The sequence below is a fragment of the Paramisgurnus dabryanus genome, chromosome 1 (genome assembly GCF_030506205.2).
Source record: "Paramisgurnus dabryanus chromosome 1, PD_genome_1.1, whole genome shotgun sequence".
Taxonomy (NCBI): Eukaryota; Metazoa; Chordata; class Actinopteri; order Cypriniformes; family Cobitidae; genus Paramisgurnus; species Paramisgurnus dabryanus.
This window is the reverse complement of record NC_133337.1, coordinates 49,170,223-49,190,344: the sequence shown is the minus strand read 5'-3', so window position 1 is coordinate 49,190,344 and position 20,122 is coordinate 49,170,223. Positions and strand designations below refer to the sequence as shown.

The 20,122-nt window shown below is 37.5% G+C and overlaps 2 protein-coding genes across 3 annotated transcripts; one reads left to right on the top strand and one right to left on the bottom strand.

Moving 5' to 3' along the window:
• Positions 1 to 11: 11 nt before the first annotated feature.
• On the top strand, positions 12 to 6,035 carry zdhhc6 (zDHHC palmitoyltransferase 6). Of its 2 annotated transcripts, none has more exons than XM_065262951.2 (11): positions 12 to 198; positions 1,206 to 1,738; positions 1,824 to 1,915; positions 2,194 to 2,353; positions 2,502 to 2,663; positions 2,764 to 2,817; positions 4,361 to 4,528; positions 4,618 to 4,659; positions 4,747 to 4,892; positions 5,012 to 5,058; positions 5,136 to 6,035. In XM_065262951.2, the coding sequence occupies exons 2-11, from the start codon at positions 1,472 to 1,474 to the stop codon at positions 5,234 to 5,236; spliced, it is 1,239 nt and encodes a 412-aa protein (XP_065119023.1). In that variant the 5' UTR covers positions 12 to 198; positions 1,206 to 1,471; the 3' UTR covers positions 5,237 to 6,035. The 2 variants fall into 2 exon arrangements, with proteins under 2 accessions (XP_065119023.1, XP_065119024.1); XM_065262952.2 differs by lacking the exon at positions 12 to 198 and adding an exon at positions 202 to 337.
• Positions 5,656 to 16,586, bottom strand: acsl5 (acyl-CoA synthetase long chain family member 5). The gene is made up of 20 exons (XM_065262949.2): positions 16,414 to 16,586; positions 15,670 to 15,778; positions 15,447 to 15,511; positions 15,251 to 15,352; positions 13,849 to 13,948; positions 13,027 to 13,205; positions 12,894 to 12,926; positions 11,691 to 11,742; positions 11,197 to 11,270; positions 11,033 to 11,110; positions 10,799 to 10,933; positions 10,380 to 10,514; positions 10,194 to 10,289; positions 9,182 to 9,254; positions 9,012 to 9,100; positions 8,815 to 8,931; positions 8,544 to 8,687; positions 8,327 to 8,428; positions 7,463 to 7,534; positions 5,656 to 6,432 (listed from the first exon to the last, which is right to left on the bottom strand). Exons 1-20 carry the CDS (start codon positions 16,567 to 16,569, stop codon positions 6,298 to 6,300), a joined length of 2,046 nt encoding a protein of 681 aa, XP_065119021.1. The 5' UTR covers positions 16,570 to 16,586; the 3' UTR covers positions 5,656 to 6,297.
• Between the last annotated feature and the right edge of the window lie 3,536 nt (positions 16,587 to 20,122).

The window sequence follows — 20,122 nt, the reverse complement described above, 5'->3', positions numbered from 1 at the left end:
CCCGGTACATTATGTGTGCGGTTGCCGCTTTATGTTTTTTCACGAATAATGTTTAGTTCTTTTTAAAGGCGATTTTAAATTAGACACCATCGTTAACGTTAAATTCCGTGTTTATTTAATTATTTTTTGTGATTGGCAAATCAGATCTGTATATCTCTATATTTCTTGTCGCTGGAGAAGAAACGAGGAAGTGTCGAGGTATGTGTGTTGGTTGTGTCAGTTGTCATTTATTCAATTTTCAATGCAATTTGTTCTTTAATCATAGCAATCTACACATCTGCCATCAGGATTAAAGATCACCACATTCTTGCATGTGATGTCTCTTTTATCAGACAAGGTATTTGGCAGTCGATATGTCAGATATTAGGATCTAACGTTACAGTAATAATATACCTGTAATATGGCGTTGTCTACATAGAAATAAAGCCCTTTTTTGCATTAGGACGCGGTTACCTCCTTTAATTCTGCAATGTATTGAATGTCATTGAATTTAATGCAGAATCAGACTGAATGTACACTGTATGATGATTGCAGAAAGCAGCAACAGGATGTTTAAAGGGGACATTTCGCAAGACTTTTTTAGGATGTCAAATAAATCTTTGCTGTCCCCAGAATACATATGTGAAGTTTTAGCTCAAAATATCATATAGATAATTTATTATAGCATATTAACATTGCCACTTTGTGAGCGTGAGAAAATGTGCCATTTTTGGGTGTGTCCTTTAAAATGCAAATTAGCTAATATCTGCACTAAGTGGCAGTGCCGTAGTTGGATAATACAGATTATACATGTATTATCCCCTTCTGACATCACAAGGGGAGCCAAATTTAAATGAGCTATTTTTTCACATGCTTGTAGAGCAAAACAGCCATCTTTGAACTGCTGTTTAAAAACCAAAACTTTTTAAACCCTTTAATGATACAAGTAACATATTTTATGCTATTAGCATTAGTGTAAAAAACTCAAAAAGTTATAGGTTCAATCCCAGGAAACACATACTGGTAAAATGTATACATTGTAATTCACTGTAAGTTGCTTTGGATAAAAGCATCTGCCTATACACATACATTTGTATTTAGAAACACTGTTTGAAGAAGATCCCATACATTTATTAGATTATTAAGATTTTACAAAAAAATTTGATGCATCATTCATATTATTTGCTTCCTTTTTTAATGAGTTTGTCCTCCTGTGTTTTCTACAGATGGCTGGCTTGACTTCAGATCGAGGATAAAGCGATCGGAGGATTAGTAAGTAAGGATGCCACAAGCTGACAGAGTCTGTAATTTTAGGAGACGGGTGGCCCCTGTGACTGGTGACATAGCAGATTGCTGGTTGTTTTTGAGGAGACAGAAAAGATGCCCTTTGACCTCTTCATGGTTCATTCATTGCAGTAAACCGATACAAAGCGCCTGACCACTTCATCTTTTACATAACTTAAAACATTATATAAATACAAAAAAAAAAAACATGAACATTTTATCTGCTATAATCGTGTTTGAGAACCTCCATGAGGTAAAAAGACTCTGTCACTGGGGTCCGATCATCGCTCTCACTGTCATCGGTGTTTGCTCGTCCATGGCCGTTTTGGACTCAATTATCTGGTACTGGCCACTGGACACCACTGGAGGGAGCATTAATTTCATCATGCTTATCAACTGGACCGTCCTCATTCTTTACAACTACTTCAATGCCATGTTCGTGGGCCCTGGCTACATTCCTCTGGAGTGGAAACCAGTAAGGAATATATAGTTTTGAACAGATTTGTGTTTTACAGTGTATCAAATTTGTCTAATATCATATTGCTTGTGTTTTCTAACAGGAGAAGCAACAAGACATGATGCATTTACAGTTCTGTAGAGTGTGCCAAGGTTTCAAAGCCCCTAGGTCGCATCACTGCCGCAAGTGTAACAGGTAGAGTTGACTAAATCCCCCATACCCTGTCAGAAAAAATGGTCCCTAGCTGTCACTGGGGCAGTACCCTTTAAAAAAAAACACCTAAAGAGTTCATATTAGTACCACAAAGGTATATATTCACACCAAATGTAGACATATCTGTACCTAAATGGTACATATTGCGATTTTTTTTTTAATAAAGGGTACTGCCCCAGTCACAGCTAGGGGACATTATTCAACATTTTGTCTGACCTTGTCGGCAAAATCTAAAGAATACATTTTCCCATCATCCTTAGGTGTGTGATGAAAATGGATCATCATTGTCCATGGATCAACAACTGCTGTGGGCATTTAAATCATGCATACTTCACCAGCTTTCTCCTGCTTGCTCCCCTGGGCTGCATGCATTCTGCCTTTATATTTGTCATGACAATGTACACTCAGCTGTATGACCGGGTAAGATTTTTATCGGCTCTCCTATTAATATTATTTATTACATGTAATAGGAATGCTGTAGTGCATGTTAAATGCTTACAGTATTAAAGGAAATTATAAATATATGCAATTTCTGATGGTGATGTTTCGGCTCATTTTCATGGCATAGATCTCTTTTGGGTGGAGCTCTGTGAAGATTGACATGAGCTCTGCCCGACACATCCACCGTCCCATAATGCCTTTTAGCATCGCAGCTTTTGCAGCCACTCTCTTTGCCTTAGGACTGGCACTGGGTACCACAATAGCTGTTGGTATGCTGTTTTATATACAGGTATGAATTATGAAATAAAGTCGAACTTATCCACAAATTCCTGGTTTGGGTGTTTAGAGTGTTAGGTATTTACAAAGTGCGATTTTCTCTTTTCTTTTAGATGAAGGTGATCTTTCGGAACAAAACCTCAATCGAAGCATGGATCGAGGAGAAAGTAAGCAGCATATTTACTTATCGGTTACACAAAGGGTCAGTTTCTCAGGCAGGGTTTATATTAATCCAGGACTAGCCCTTAGGTATATTAGGGCATTTAAACGGACACTCCACTTTGTTTGATAATATGCACATTTTCTAGCTTCCCTAAAGGTAAACATTTGATTTTTACAGTTTTGGAATCAATTCAGCTGACCTCCGGCTCTGGCGCTAGCACTTTAAGCATAGCTTAGCACAATCCATTGAACCTGATTAGACCATTAGCATCGTGCTAGCATGGCTGCAGGAGGTGGGATGATATTATGCAGGGCCCAAAAATAGTCCCCTTCATTGAAAATTACTAAGGGGACTATTTTCGGGCACTGCGTAATATCATTGCACCTCCTGCAGCCATGTTACAGCAGCAAAGTCCTTGATTATTATGCCAGAATAAGAGTATAGTTCATAGCCATATCTGCCTAGAAAATCGCAACTTTTTATTTTCTTTGGTCTTAGTACACGATGTATCTACAGAAGAGTCAAGTTTTAAATAGGAAAAATATCGAAAATCTTTGGTTATCTTTTAGCGCGATGCTAATGGTCTAATCAGATTCAATGGATTGTGCTAAGCTATGCTAAAAGTGGTAGCACCAGATCCGGAGATCAGCTGAATGGATTCCAAAACAATAAAAATCAAATGTTCAACTCTAGGGGAGCTGGAAAATTTGTATATTTTCAAAAAAAGTCCCTTTAAGTAGATTTTACAAACATACCCTACAAAACAATACTGGTGTGCATCTTGAGACAAAACAATGGCACTTATATATTTTAAGATACGTCAGTGCAATATGTCTTTACATTAAGACACCGCAAACATGCATTTTAGTCTGGAGCTAGGATAAGCCTTGTCCGGGAAACCACTTCAAAGTGATTTAATCCAATATCCTTCCCCATGATCCAATACAAAGCAGCACTCTTTAAAGAGTAATCTTTTAAATAGCTGAAAATCAATTCTTATAATATGTATTATGCTTAGGAGCGGTCCTAGTCCTAGACTAAAATAAATGTAAGAGCTGTCCAAACTGAAAACAAATTGCACTGGCATATCTTAAAATACATCAGTATCCTTTTGTTTTGCCTCAAAATGCACACAAGTAATGTTTTTAGTAAGGCATTTTTGTTTAAACTAGTTATCTAATTAATCTAAGGCCTAGTCCTGGTTTAAACTAATCCCTGTCCTGGAAACCACCCCATAATGTCTCCCATTAGCCGATAATTTTATCACTTACTGTAAAACTCATCTTTGAACATCATTATAGCATAAAGTTTATAATTTCTATATTCTTTAAAACTGCTTGAATATAATTTCCTCATTCAGTATTCGGGGATCTATAAATATGCAAATCCTTTCGTAATTTCGTGAACTGCTTGTTTGCAGTACAGTCATCTTAAAAGCATGTGGTGTAACGTTGTCTGTGAAGAATAGAGTTTCTGTTTTAGCACGAGTTGTATCTAGGTCAGTGGATCCTGTGTGGTTTATTATATTACTCTAACTCTGTTTCCAGGCCAAAGACAGAATTCAGTACTACCAAACCGGTGAAGAGTTCATCTTCCCTTATGACCTGGGCAGCAGATTGAAGAACTTCAAGCAGGTGTTCACCTGGTCTGGAACCCCAGTGGGAGACGGGATCGAATGGCCTGTGCACGAAAAGTGTAACCAGTACACTTTAACTGTATGTGCAAAATGTTTTAAAGCAATTCTATAGGTAATATAGGTCATGTGTAATTTGTAATGTTTATTTATTTGTGTTTTATTGAACAGATTGAGCAGTTAAAGCAAAAACACGATAAACGTCAAAGAAGTGTGAGTATAGTTGTAATGGCTTTGTTTTAAACACTAGAGGGCAGCATTTACTAAAAGAGTAATACAATGATAAACATCACTTTGCAGGTGGAATACAGAGTAGTTGAGGACTACAACGGGGCTTGTTGCCCTATGGGAAAGGGCCTAAATACGTTCTTTAGGACTCCTTGTACAGAAGAGCCCAGAATCAAACTGACCAACGGAGAGACCATCTTTGCTACAAGAGGAACAAAGTGAGACATGTGTTTCTGATAGCATTTTTAGTTTATGTGATCAAAATGTTTTATTTTAGACCAGCTGTTTAGTTAACTTTGGTTGTCATAATATGTAAATGTGTTTCTGGTGTTTTTAGGTGGTGGATGTATGGAGACAAGGCTATAAATGAGGAACAGATAAAAGGTAAAAGCTGTTTGATTGTGGAAAGAAAAAGTGTTTTATACATTTTTGTGACATTATACTTTTCTTCACGATTTTAGCTGGAGTTCGTATTAGAGGATGGTTTCCACGCCGATGTGTCGAGAAGTGTCACTATGACTCTGCGAGTAATTCGACGAGTGATGAAAAGAAGGAACAGTGATGCAGAAATGTGTCATTTTCGTTCAGACAGAGGACCTGATGCATTGCAAACCAGCAGTGATGCACATTTTGAATCTGAATTTTTTCTAAAGCAATTCAATGCACCAGCGCTGAAATGTTAAAGTGGTGGCAAAACCAACAGATACTGGCACCCAAAGTTAACTTGTGTTTTTCCAAAGAACAACTGCCACAGATATTGACAAATGATAAAGAAATGTAATAAAATTATTTATAAAAATAGGATTGGACAGAAAAAATGGTCACTGGGGCAGTACCCTTTGAAGAGGTCCTAATATGTATAAATTTGTTACCAATATGTACCATTGAGATACTAATATACACTCTTTGGTACAAATATAAACTCTTTAGGTGCAAAGGTGTACTTTTTTAAAAGGATATCGCTCCAGTGACGGCAAGGGATCTGATGGTGTATGTATGGTATTATATGCTTCATGGGGAATTATCAAGACGCTTACTTGAAACTTTTTTCGTACTTCTTGCCAATTTTCTCGTTCGCTTGCTTTTTCTCTCGTTCTCCTTTTTGATGCCCACAGTGATTATGCAATGTTAATCTCAAGTTGTAACAAAGTCTTAGTCATGAATTGTTTGTATAGTAGAAATAACAATTTTATTTTTGATTACGTTTTTGTAAAACTGAAGTTAACCTTGCTGACGTTTTCGAAGACAAATAAACCATGCTCTGTACAGTAAATGTAAGTCATTTTTAATGGATAGACAAACAACAAATTTGCTCTGTGCTTTATATATGAAAATATAATTACATAAAACAAATTAAAGTATTGTTTTTGCATTCCTCCTTCCTTGAAAAAATAAATTAACAAACTTCAATTAACAGTCAATTTAAGATCATTTATTTGTTTTAAACTCACAATACCCAGATGTAGAAAATATAGATACAGAAAATAAAACACACACCGCTCGCTCAGTGTTATAAATATGTGAAATAGGACATCCCCAAAGTTCTGTGTGTAAACAAGCCCTGCATAAAGCGTAAAACTATTCACAAAAAGTGAAATAATCTATGGTTTACTTCACAGTGCATTATATATTAGCATAAAGACTGTCTATCTGAGCTTTGAAGTATTTGATGAGATCAGCCCTTTTGGCTTTAAGTGTTGGAGTGAGGAGACCATTTTCTATAGAGAACATCTCTGGATGCAGGTACAGATCTTTCACCTCCATAGAGGAAAACAGAGCAAAGTATATAAGCAATGTCTTTAAAATGAAACAATGACAAATCTTAATCTGACCACTGTACCTTTAAAGGGCAAGTTCGGTATTTTACACATAAAGCCCTGTTTTCAGATTGTTTATGATTTACGGTTTTGACTGAAATTTCGACATAGCCTATGCGCCTGCCCCGAGAATTTTCGGGTATTTGTTGTATCACCTCCCACCTCGTAATGGGTATATAGGTGCACAGGAACAATCCTTCCTAAAATGCATTAAACTTTCGTTTACAAAGACGTGAAACTCACCGAGTGGTCAGGGGTGTTCACTGATATGCTCACACAAAAATCGCTGCAAAAGATGCTTTCCAACAGGTGTTTTATCATTCGTTGTAAACTTGTGGACCTATTTTTCCACACCCCTATATTCTTTCGCTGAGAGCTTGAATAATAGACACTCCAGCCCAGGTGGTGGCGATAATCCGCCTTTGCCAATTGCAAGAATAGAAACAAAGTTCCCGGCGCGGAGTAATACCGTACCTCACAGCACAACTAATACAAGTCAATGGAGTTGTAAAAAACTACGATAAAACCTGTTGGAATGCATCTTTTGCAGCGATTTTTGTGTGAGCATATCAGTGAACACCCCTGACCACTCGGTGAGTTTCACGTCTTTGTAAACGAAAGTTTAATGCATTTTAGAAAGGATTGTTCCAGTGCACCTATAGAGCCATTATAGAGGTGGGAGGTGATACAAGAAACACCCGAAAATTCTCGGGGCAGCCGCATATGTCGAAATTTCAGTCAAAACCGTTCTATTACATCATAAACAGTAAAATACCGAACTTGTCCTTTAATAAAGGCAGTAGCCAGTAACCTGCACTGTCAAACAAAAATGGTCCCAAGCTGTCACTGGGGTCGGAACCCCTTAAAAAGTTCCTAATATGTACCATTTATGTACATAGATATATATTTGGTACCCCAGTAGCACCTAGGGACCATTTTTAAGACAGTGTAGATTATCAAGAAGTGCTTACTTGTTCAAAAGACTTCAGTCCTGCTTCACGTCCCAGTTTTATAAGGTCAGCAATGATGGCTTTCTTAACATCCTGCAAAAAAATTAAAAGAGTTATTTGAGCAACATTATATGTGTAAATATTACATGTAGCTATCACATTTTAGGAACTAAAGTTTTTCCCCTGGGTTGGAAAACACTGTACTTTGTATTAATAATATAAAAGTCTTGCATGTACATTGTCACTGGGGTGGTACCCTTCCAAACATGACGCTTTTGCACCTAAAGAGTTCATATCATATTAGCACATATTGGTACCAAAACATGCATATTAGTACTTCAAAGGTACATATTTTATACATATCAGGGTTTCCCGCAGAAAATTAGTTAGTTAAGGTGGTAGGGTTGTGCAGGTGGGCGGGCCGGGGGCGTGGCAATCAAAGGGGCGTCATGATGAAAATATTTTTATTTAAAACACTCAAATAAAACTCAATTTTGAAGAAACTATGACAGAAAATGAACACATACTAGATTATTAATGAATTAAATGTTTAATCAACAGGCTAGTTATCCTCCAGACATTGACGGACCATGTCTTTCTCTCATTTGGCCATGTGGCGCGTGCCCGCTCGCAGTGTGAAGTGCTTCCACGCTATTCTCCGCGATGCACTTGACCGCCTTTTGTGCAGCAATTTTTTTTTTTTGGACGACCTTGTTAAGGTGGTAGGGTATCCCAGCTTAGGTGGGCCGCCCGAACTGAAAAGAGCTGCGGGAAACCCTGCATATCTATGCCTAAATGGTATATGCAGTATAACGACCTTATAAAAAGGGTGTAGCCCCAGTGACCCTCATTTTTTTCTGGCAATGTAAGTATATGACCACACACCTGATTTTTACACAGATCCTCTATTGAACCTTTCGCTCCCAATTTTTCTGCAAAACCTGGTAACACCTCAGGATCTGGCACCACAATGCCTACCAAACAGGACTGGACACATCAAATTGGAGATATTAGATAAACTTCTTACTTTAAGATCAAAATATTTCGTTATTATCAAACAATTATAATTCATGTGCCACAAAAAATGTAAGAAATAATTTACCTGTAAGCTGTCACCATGCACAAATATTTGGGCAACTGGAGCACTCCGAATGTAAACATTTTCGATCTTTTCTGGTGCAATGTATTCGCCTTGGGCCAGTTTGAAGATATTCTTCTTTCGGTCAATAATCTTCAAGACTCCACTCTGGTAAATTGAGAACAAAATATGAACTTAACGCTAAAAGTTTATCTCCATACACTGTATTGCGCAGACAAGACTGTCTGTCATAATAAGAAAAGTATCAACAACAAACATAAAAACGGAATCTCACCGGCAGCCATTTGCCTACGTCCCCAGTATGCAGCCAACCGTCTTCGTCCAAAGCCTCTGCTGTCCTTTCTGGGTCATTGAGGTATCCGACAAACACATTTTTCCCTTTTATGCAAACCTAAAACAAGACGTCAAAGCTATGAGAGTTTGTAATGACATATTGGTTTAAGGTTTATAATTAAAATGATATGTCATTACCTCCCCTTCATCGTTGGATGCGAAGTAATTCATTTCCTCCACATCAACAAGTTTCACAAAATTACATGGAAAAGGAGTTCCAACATGGCCTGAAATCAAGAGTTTGTAAACTGAGGTCATGCAACCGAGATTATGCAACAAAAGGTTATTTTCAGTCACAGGAAACCCACCAGTGGTCCAGTCACCAGGCATGGAGAAAGTGCAGCCAGCTGTGCATTCGGTCTGGCCGTATGCCTCGAAAATCTGGAAAGCAGGACATAGGGGTCATTGATGGGTCACTGTGACACCAGATCAATACACTTACACAGTCTGCTAGAATAACAGCCACAGTATTGTTTCATTATTCATTTCATAGATTCACATAATATGCAATAGTTGCAAAACTAGGTTTTTTGTGGCTAAATTACTGAAATGGCTATATACTACTTTTCCAGCTCCCTAGAGTTAAACATATGATTTTTTTTCCCACTTTGGAGTCCATTCAGACGATCTCCGGGTATGGCGCTACCACTTTTAGCATAGCTTAGCACACTCCATTGATTCTGATTAGACCATTAGCATTGCGCAAAAAAAGACTTTCGATATTTTTCCTATTTAAAACTTGACTCCTTGTTAGTTACATTGTGTACTAAGACCGACAGAAAATTTAAAGTTAAGATTTTCTAGGCAGATATTGCTAGGGCCTGTACTTTCATTTTTGGGTAATAATCAAGGATTTTGCTGAAGTAGCATGGCTCCAGGAGGCGCAATATAACTACAGAAGAGTCAAGTTTTAAATAGGAAAAAATCACAACTCTTTGGTTATTTTTAAGCGTAATGCTAATGGTCTAATCAGATTCAATGGATTATGCTAAGCTATGCTAAAAGTGGTACCGCCAGACCCAGAGATCAGCTGAATGGATTCCAAAATAGTAAAAATCAAATGTTTAACTCTAGGGGAGCTGGAAAATCAGCATATTTAAAAAAAAAATGGTGTCCCTTTTAGTGTGCATTCGATGGACGCGTTACTATCCCTTGAGGCCACGTGAGCTGCACCAAATTCAAAAAAGTGAAAATAATTAAAATTCCAGAAATCTATGAACTGGGTGGCACTTTGAGGGATAAAGGTACCAAGATATTCCACGTGATTTAATAGTACTTGTTAAACAACATTATGATAGAGGCAGATGCAGGGATTCTTACCTGGCACCCGAGTGACGCCCTGAGGAAAGTGAGCACAGAGGAAGAGATGGGGGCGGCCCCAGTCACCATCACTCTCACACGGCCACCGAGAGACGCCTGTAGGGACAATTAAGAACTTTCAAAAACCATTCACCAGAAACACTTTACTTTTATTACCGTAAATTTCACTCTTCTCCGGGTAGATACCTGCACTTTGTGGAAGATGAGTTTGTCCCATAAGCTGTCGTTCCTGATGATCCCCTGTTTCACCTCGGCATGTTTCCTCTTGATGGCGAAGTTTAAAAGTGTTTTCTTAAACGGAGTCTGGGCTCCACTTTGGATCTGAGCAGACAACAGAAAAACTATGAAAAATCACCAAATTAATACAATTTTAAAGGTTGCCGATTTCTTTTTGCCAAGTATATGGGTGGGGCCCATCAACACAAAAAGTTTTAATTTATTTGATGGGTTTAAATTGAGGTACCAATGTATCACTGGAGAACTAATATGCACCCTTTAGGTTCAAATGTGCATTTTTTGAAAGTGACAGCTTTTGTGCCTTTATTTCTGAGAATGTAAAAATATGGGAAATGAAACCCTGTTCACAAACAGTCATAATTTTATACCTTGTCATAAATCCGATTCAGAAGACGTGGAACCACTGGGAATACGGTGGGCTGTAGGACTTTCATGTCATCTGGAAGAAGTCTGATATCACCTTGAAAGAACCCAACTCTACCTCCAGCACCATACAACACTGTCTAATAAACATAAAACATAGCCAGAGTGACTTTTATGTTTTTCTGTATGTAACATTAATAGTTAATAGAAAGACCTTTAGATAATAGTGGCAGCCTCACCTGTACGACTCTCTCAAACATGTGAGCCAGCGGCAAAAACGAGATGGACACATCAGATGGCAACGCCACAAAGACGCTCTGAAGAAATATGGGATTGACATACAACATTAAAACCTACACTTACTCAATAAAGGCTTCGTAAAAATCGTATCATGCTGATGTACCTCAAAGATCTTGACCACACCAGCTGCATCAGCAACCACATTTTCATGGGTAAGCATGGCGCCCTTTGGATCCCCTGAAGTAAAGCACAATGATATCACTCTAAAAAACAAACGGTGCTATATAGCACCAAAACAGTTGCTTTGGATCGTAACGATAGAAGAACCATTTTTAGTGCCATATAGCACCGGTGAAGAACCAGTGAAGCACCAGTGAAGCACCTGTGTAGAACCATATAGTGCTATGTAGAACCATATGTGGTGCTATATGGCCCCTATATGGTTCTACACTGGTGCTTCACTGGTGCTTCACTGGTGCTTCACTGGTTCTTCACCGGTGCTATATGGCACTAAAATGGTTCTTCTATCGTTACGATCCAAAGCAATTGTTTTGGTGCTATATAGCACCGTTTGTTTTTTTAGAGTGTATGAAGATCACATCGAAGTCATGATTGTGAGGTCATTACTTGGTGTAGAAGAGATTGAAGAACACTTACCAGTTGTTCCACTGGTAAAGCAAATTATACTTAAGTCTTCTGGTTTGGGTGGCTAAAAAATTAAAAATAAATGCAAAATAAACTTTTTTGTAATTTTGTAAAACAATGTGATATATAAAAACTTCGAGATGAAACTGCAGTTTAAAATCCCCATTAGAGAAATCACAGATTCTTCACAGAAGTATTTATCCTAGACATCAATGAGATGAAATGGAGGGCAAATGGACATTTTTGCTATTGTGTTTCAAATATTTCTCCTGAGAAAATAACCCAGACATCTTGCAAATGTCTTTATTTTAATTTTAAAAGTGATATTAATGTTAGAAACTGAGCTCAAAATTACCAAGTATGCAATCAAAAGTGAATATTACTTCAATATTCAATAAAATGTATCAAATGTACCCAAATCCAGATTATTTTACAGTTTACTGGATTTTTACAATTATATTATTTGTTTATTATAAGTTGGATCTACTTAAAAAAATATTTCAATTGGTAACACTTAAAATGTAAACCTACATAATTAAATAAATAAATATAAATAAATAAAAAGGGGTTACCAATTTAAAACATGTTAACTGGCACTGTCCCTTGAGCGGGATACCTGAGTTTACTTCAATTATTTGCATGTAAATTTTAATCTATCATGACAAACTATATACAGTATTATTGGAAAGGTCTAAGTAGTTTTTATATTTCAAAACCTTTTAGCAGTAATAATAATGCAGTAACTGTAATTTATTCATTTGTGAGAAGAGTATGCAGCAAACCAACACAAACCTATTTTTTTAATGATAATTTTATGTATAAAATAATATTATATGGCATTATTTTTATCTATTACAATAAATCAAAACTGCAATAACAATTTTTTTAATTTAATATTTTCACTTCCAATCAATTCCGTAAAAAACTTTAAAGTGTCTTCTTTAAAACAAGACCGAAATTAGGCTTCTAGACCAAAACATGCTGGGGTAATTTTAACCCAGCATTGGGTCAGAAAGGGATGAGCCCAGCCCACTGGGTTGCCATTTTCTGTGTTAATTTCAACCAAGCTTGTCCCTTTTTGTCCCAAAGCTGGGTTGAAAATAAGCCAGCATTTTTTTTTTTTTTTGAGTTTAGCAATTTTAGGAGAAACATCTGAGATTGAAAAAGCAACCTCAGAGCAATAAAATTACCTCTTGGGTTAAGCTCATTACTTACATTTGGCTGCTGAAGATTGTTTTTTCCCAGGGCCTAAAAGTACAAATGTAAAATTATTATATTTTGTAATGAGACAATGAAACGGTACAAAATATCAGATCATGTCACATGATTTTATTATGTCTCAATGTACCTCTACATCTTTCAAAGACAGAACATCCACTCCAATCTTAGATCCTCTCTCAGTCAATGCAGCATCATAAGGGTCCATGAGGATGATGGTTTTTAAAACAGGCGTGAGGTTTTTCTCACTGTTAGCCAGCAGAATTTCTGCCTTATCTTGCTTATCACACACTACTGTGGATATCTTTGCTGCAGAGATGTGAAAATACAGAGTACTTCAAAACAAGATCCAATCAGATCTAGTATTCTCAACCTGATTAGATTAAATACTATAAATAATCGTAAATTAAACATTAACATGCACATTTATGAATGATGTGATTAGTAAGTCATATTAACATTTTTTCATTACTTTAATTTATTAAATAAATATATATCGCATCTTGTTAGTGCTAGGTTCCTTTTTGTACCTTTATGGGTATATGTTGTACAATAATATACGCTAAGGACCTATTATGTTCCAGTTAAATGTACAAAGGCCAAAAGGTCCACCATATTGTATGTATTGTATATCTGTAAAGGAACAAAATAAAACCTTGATACCACCCCAGGGACAAAAAAATTACAGTTTTTGGTAGAAATGGTTTATATATAGTTATCAGTCATCGAAAAAACATCACCTTTCAGTATAATTCCAATAATTTTGCAAAAGAAAAGTAAGGTGTACAAATGAATTAAGGAAAGAAATGTGTAATTGCTTTAAGGTTGGCGAGTTCAGCAATAAAGTGATTTTACTGAGGATTACGCAAGCAGTTCAGCAGGTGTTATGGTTAAAGCTGCTATGACCAACACCTCTAATGAAGCATGCAAGCAAGCAAGCAGGTATAATTACCTCTATTAATGATGAACACAAGGGCTTCAGGTCCCAAGGTGTCGTAAAGAGGAACAGCCACCATGGAATATGTATAGCAGGCCAGTTCAGAGATAATCCACTGAATGGAGAAAAGAGAAGTGTTAACGACATTGTCAAAAAATTGTCCCTAGCTGTCACTGTGGCGGTACCCTTACAAAAAGTACACATTTTTGAGTTCATATTAGTACCTTAGAGGTACATATTGGTAAATGTATACATATCTGTACCTAGATGGTAAATATTAGGACTTTTTTTAAATGTACTGCATCAGTGACAGCTTAAGAGCATTTTTTAAAGGAAAACACCACATTTTTTCAATATTTTACTATGTTTTTACCTCAACTTAGATTAATTAATACATATCTATCTTTTTTCAATACGTACACTTAATCTTTGTACAGTGTGTCGTGAATGTGTTAGCATTTAGCTTAGCCCCATTCATATAGGATCCAAACAGGGATGAATTTAGAAGCCACCAAACACTTTCATGTTTTCCCTATTTAAAGACTGTTACATGAGTACTTACACGAGTAAGTATGGTGGCACAAAATAAAATGTGGCGATTCTAAAAAATGAGAACTACTTTGTATGGTGGAAGAGCACAAAATTTGCAGCACTATGACCTCGGGCGCAGTAACATTGATGGAAGTTTGAGCGAGAGGGGAAGTAGTCAGGAGTGATTTAGGGTGTACTCACACTATCCAAACCAAACCACGCTCGAGCGTGTTTGACCCTCAAAGCCTGGTTCATTTGACTAGTGTGATCGCCCTCTGTACCTCGCCCAGGTGCGGATTGGTTAATAGCGCCCCGGCCGGGTTGCAGAGGTGGGCTGGAGTGCGGTTCACTTGGGCTCAGGCGTGGAAAGCAATGGTGTGAGCGCAATCGCGCCTGAGCGTGATTCAAAAGGTGAAGACATCAAGTGTGCAACCACTCACCTTCTTCTGCCTCCGTCAAAAACTTTTGATGTGTGCAGCAGGGTTACGTGAATGTCTGAGCTGCACACGTGACAGATCAACTAAGCAATATGATGACATGTGAGAGGGCTGTGTGTAATCGCGCACCAAACGACTCCGAATAAAAACACAGACTTAACATTACGATGGGTTCCAATGTTAAGAGAGCATGTTACTTCCTGCTTTTTTCAAAACAATCGCATCTTAATGACGAAAGCGCGCTCGGGCTCGAAACGATAAAAGTACAGTGAGTGTGTGCTTCTGGAGGAGTAGGAATGGGTGACAATCGTGCTGGGGCATGGTTTGGTTTGGATAATGTGAGTGCGCCCTAAGTTCCTGCGCGCCAATGTCATTTTTCTGACAGTGTAATGCACTAAACGTGTTTAATACACATTACAATTTATACATTTGTTCACTCATTGTATCACCTCTGGTCTGTTCTGGGCAAAGATGCCGATGAATGATTCTTGTGATGGCTTTAGGCCACGGTGAATGAGTCCAGATCCCAGGAATTCAGCTCTGTCTGAAACCTGAGACATTCAGAGGAAAAAAAGGAGTAAAAGACTTTAATTCTTCCTTCATTAGGTTTGTGCTCAAGATTTTATTTGTGACTGGTACAAATACCTGTTTGTATTTTAGCCACTGATAAGGTTGCCCTTTCTTTCTGTACCCCAGACACGGCCCATTTCCTGCATACAGGTAGAACACATTCAATATGTTATGGACCAATCATGCGCCAATAAGTGGATATCAGATCAAAACCACAGAGAGGGATGTAAACACATGAATAGCTAGCATGCTCATTTATAAATTATACATAAAAATGTTATAGATTTTGACCTCTCACCTGAGACGTGAAGCCCTCTTTTGAAAACCTCGTATAGAGTTTTGGCATCCTCGTGCAAGTATGAGATCAAGTTGTCATCTTTCATGAGTGCTGATTTTCTAGCACCACCCTGAAATAATAACAGAAATATAAAACCATTGAAGCCTATAGAGTTGCATTGATTCACCGTTCAGCAATAACATTATGACCACCTGCCTAATACTGTGTAGGTCCCCCGTTTGCCACCAAGACATCACTAGACTTTTCGATCAGAACCAGCATTAATTTTTTCAACAATTTTAGCTAGCTCGTCTGTTGGATCGGAGCAAACGGGCCAGGGTCAGGCGGCACATGACCCTGTCGCCGGTTCACCGCTTTTCCTTCCTTGGACCACTTTTGATAGACACCCCACAAGAGCTGCGGTTTTGGAGATGATCGGACCTAGCGTTCAGATCCTTATGCTCGACAAACACTTTTCCTCAAAATTGATGTGTTAGTAGTAGGAAAAATGGGCAAGGGTAAGGATCTAAGGGCCAAATGGTTGCTGGTTCTGATAGAAAGGTCTAGGGCTGTTTCGACGGGTCAGGGCTGTTTTGGTGTGACCTACACAATATTATGTAGATGGTCATAATGTGTTCGGTGTAAAATTATACTTAAAAATAATTATCAACATGTATTATACTTTCGCCTTCATATCCTATATTAATTGCTAAATCATACAGCACTTTGATTTAAACTTTTACACTGATAATGAAAGACTCTCACCGCTATACCAACACTCTGCCGGTTGAGGTCTGTTGGTGGATGCATTGGTTTAGGTCTAGTGTTCAGATGCAACAGGGCTACAGCTGCAAGACTAAACAGGAAAACCAATCCTGAAGTGGACAGCGGGGTAAAAAGGAACTCAAATAAGAAATCCATGGTGAAGTGGCCGTGTTGGAGCTATAGGGAGAAACAACAAGAAATGGAGTAGGGTTACACATATGAAGCAGTATTCACGTTTACTTCAATGTAGGTGAATTTACAGGAAGTTCAAGGTCTCTGTAATTAGATTGCTGTGCTGTTTTGACGCTGATTAGAAGATATGCAAAGATATTGATGTGTGTGCAAATGTGTTAAAGAGACAGTAAATGTATATGACCTTTGGAGGGGGGCAAAGGTGAGAGTGAAAGTATGTTTGAAGGTTGAAGAGCATAGTATAGTCCATTTAAGATATATACTTTAATCCTAAAGATATCTGAATGATTCTCAATATTCTCTGCATTTATTTTTGTTCAGTGTCTTCATTACATTTTAATGTAATATTGGATTAGCAATGCAAAAACACACCTAGATCCTTGGCTTACAGGATTCTTTGTGATCTCTAGTCAATTTAACACTTTGCACTTGCAGACATTTAATTTTAACATCAATTCTTAAGAAAAGTGATTGTTTGGGTTTCCCAGGTTGCACATTATGAGCATTTAACAATGGTTTTGTAAAATCTCCAGCCTCAAGAGCATCAACAAACCTTTGTAAATGGTACTAAGAAATGTCATGTGTCCAATAAAACTTATATTATAAAGAGCATTCCTCCAAAACAGCGCATCTGATTATGTTTCAAATAAGTAAGTCCTCATCTTACTCATATGAAAAGGTTTATCTCAAAAATCACAGCATAATGTTTTATTATATACAATAGTCTTTGCAATATCAACGCAAAATAATATGACTAACTGACAGTGTTATGTTAGTAATGTAATGCATTAGTATGTTACATAGCAAATAAAGAGTTTGGTACCTGGGTAACCTGTTGGAGTCTTTCGTGTCCTTTAGGTGATGGAGCTGAATGCAAAAGATTTGAAAGAGAGTCCCATGCACAGATCTGCTAAGCACAGAAGAAGACTGATGAAGGCATGGTCTCAGATCCAATAAAACACTTCACAGCACACGAACACCTGTGACCTTTGAACCAAATGCCGCTATCTGTTCCCTGATAATGCAAATGACTGAACAAAATCAAAGTTAAATCATGTGCAGTAAATGTGTGTTCACAGGCATCTCTCACAAGAGTTTAAAGCCGGCACAGTTGTCATGTAGGAACAGTGTGAAATGAAACAGCGTGGACTTTAACATTTGCCTTTGCTGGTCAGTGTGACATTGAAATCTGTGCATGAATCAAGTAAAAACATTTGTTTTTAGATTTTAACAATATTATTGTTAGTTCTTTTGTAAGCCTAAACTGTTTAAAAATTTAATTACATTTTTGCATAACTATGAATAGTGCACTCAAAGTTTTACAAAGTGCAATTTAAAAATCACCTAAAAATGTTGGTTCTCATCACTCTGGTGGTTTGCATTAACAATTCTGCCCATCATTTACAGCTTAAAGTGGCCACCAGGGACCCTGCAGGACCCTTAAACTCTTGTTAACAAGAGAAAAGCACAAGGCCACCATATGTCACACCTCTCATTAACAACCTCAGCAGAGCATGACACAACATGACCTTATGAACATACAATGTTTTCATACCCAACTCTCAGCATTATTATCACAGCAGTTTAGGACAGGCCTCCCATCTGAACTTTGACATCTGGTTGTAATGACAGATAAAAAGAAGGCACCTTTGGATTTTCTAATCTGTTCTGATAATAGAGATGAAATAAAGTGAATGGAAGTCATTAAAGCTTCAGTCGTATTGAATTCCAATTTAGGTCAAAGTTGAAGTGGGATATATACTTACAAAGAGCATGCAACATCTTATATTTTTATCTAACAACATGAGAAAGAGGAAAAAACATGATGTTGTTGATCTCTATAGATCGAGAGCACACATTTAAGAAAACAATACAAAAAACTGATTGGTTACATTTTTACTTTAGCACACTAAGAACCCTTTTTGGTTCCACAAAGAACCAGTGAAAGGTTCTTAGAAGTACTTTTTCATAATCTAAAGAACTTTTTTTACTACAAAGGACTTAATGAAACAGAAAGGCTCTTTATTCAACCATACAGCCAAAAATAGTTCTTCTATGAGCTTATTTTTTACTAGCAGTATTTTGTTTAAAGGGGACATATCATGAAAATCTGACTTTTTTCATGTTTAAGTGCTATAATTGGGTCCCCAGTGCTTCTATCAACCTATAAAATGTGAAAAAGATGAACCCAGTAACTTATTTTGGTAAACTTATTTTCTCCAAGCATGTGGAAAAAATAGGTCATTGAAATTTGGATCCCTTTGTGATGTCAGATGGGGATATAACGCCCCTTAATCGGCACTGTCCAACCATGGCACTGCCATAGTGCAGAGATCAGCTCATTTGCTTTTAAAAGGGCAGATTTTTGCCCCCACCTACAAAGTGGCAATGTTAAAGTGCTATAATAAATTATTTATATGGTATTTTGAGCTAAAACGTCACATACGTACTCTGGAGACACACGTTTTATTTTACATCTTGTGAAATGTCCCCTTTGAAAGGCTAGAAAAAGATCAGTGTGGTATAAGTATTATGTAATTTTCATTTTTTTTATCAGTTAACCATACAAGAAGTTGTGAAGCAGAATTCCCCTCTATAATTTCGTTTCATTCAGTCTAATAAAAAACAGTGTTTTCTTGCAGGAAAAATGTAACACAACAAGATAATTTATGGAAGAATGAAAAACCTGCTATATACTTAATTACACTAAAATGTAAGCATAAACACATTGCTAAACAGGTAGGGAACATAAATGGTCTCAAACTGGGGCAACAGTACTCTTTTACAGATCCTAATATGTACCATTTAGCTACAGGTATACCTTTGGTACCTTTGTGGTACTAAAATGCACTCCTTGGTTGCACCTCTTAAAGGAACATGCCCACATTTTGGGAATTTAGCTTATTCACCGTATCCCCCAGATTAGATAAGTCCATACATACCTTGCTCATCTCTGTGCACGCTGTAACTCTGTCTGATGCAGCCCCGCTAGCTTAGCTTAGCACAAAGACTGGAAGTGAATGGCTCCAGCTAGCAAACTGCTCCCAATAAGTTCCCAATACATACTAGGAACTATATTCTCAGAAGGTGAAGCACTGCTACATGGGCGGAGTGATTTGCACAACTCTGGCCGAACTCTCCACCCAAGTAGCAGTGCTTCATCTTCTGAGAATATAGTTCCCATTATTTATACTGTTAAAAGATGGCTGTGTCTCATATGACCTTGTTATTTGTATAGGAAAATGTTTGCGTGTCACTTATTGGGAGCAGTTTGCTAGCTGAAGCCATTCACTTCCAGTCTTTATGCTAAGCTAGCAGGGGCTGCGTCAGACAGAATTACAGCACGCAAGAAGATGAGAAAGGTATGTATGGACTTTTCTAACTGTTGGGGATACAGTGAATAAGCTAAATTCCCAAAATGTGGGCGTGTTCCTTAAAAGGGACAGTTCACCCAAAAATGAAAATTCTGTCATCATTTTCTCAACCTCATTTTGTTCTAAACCTAGTATGGATTCCT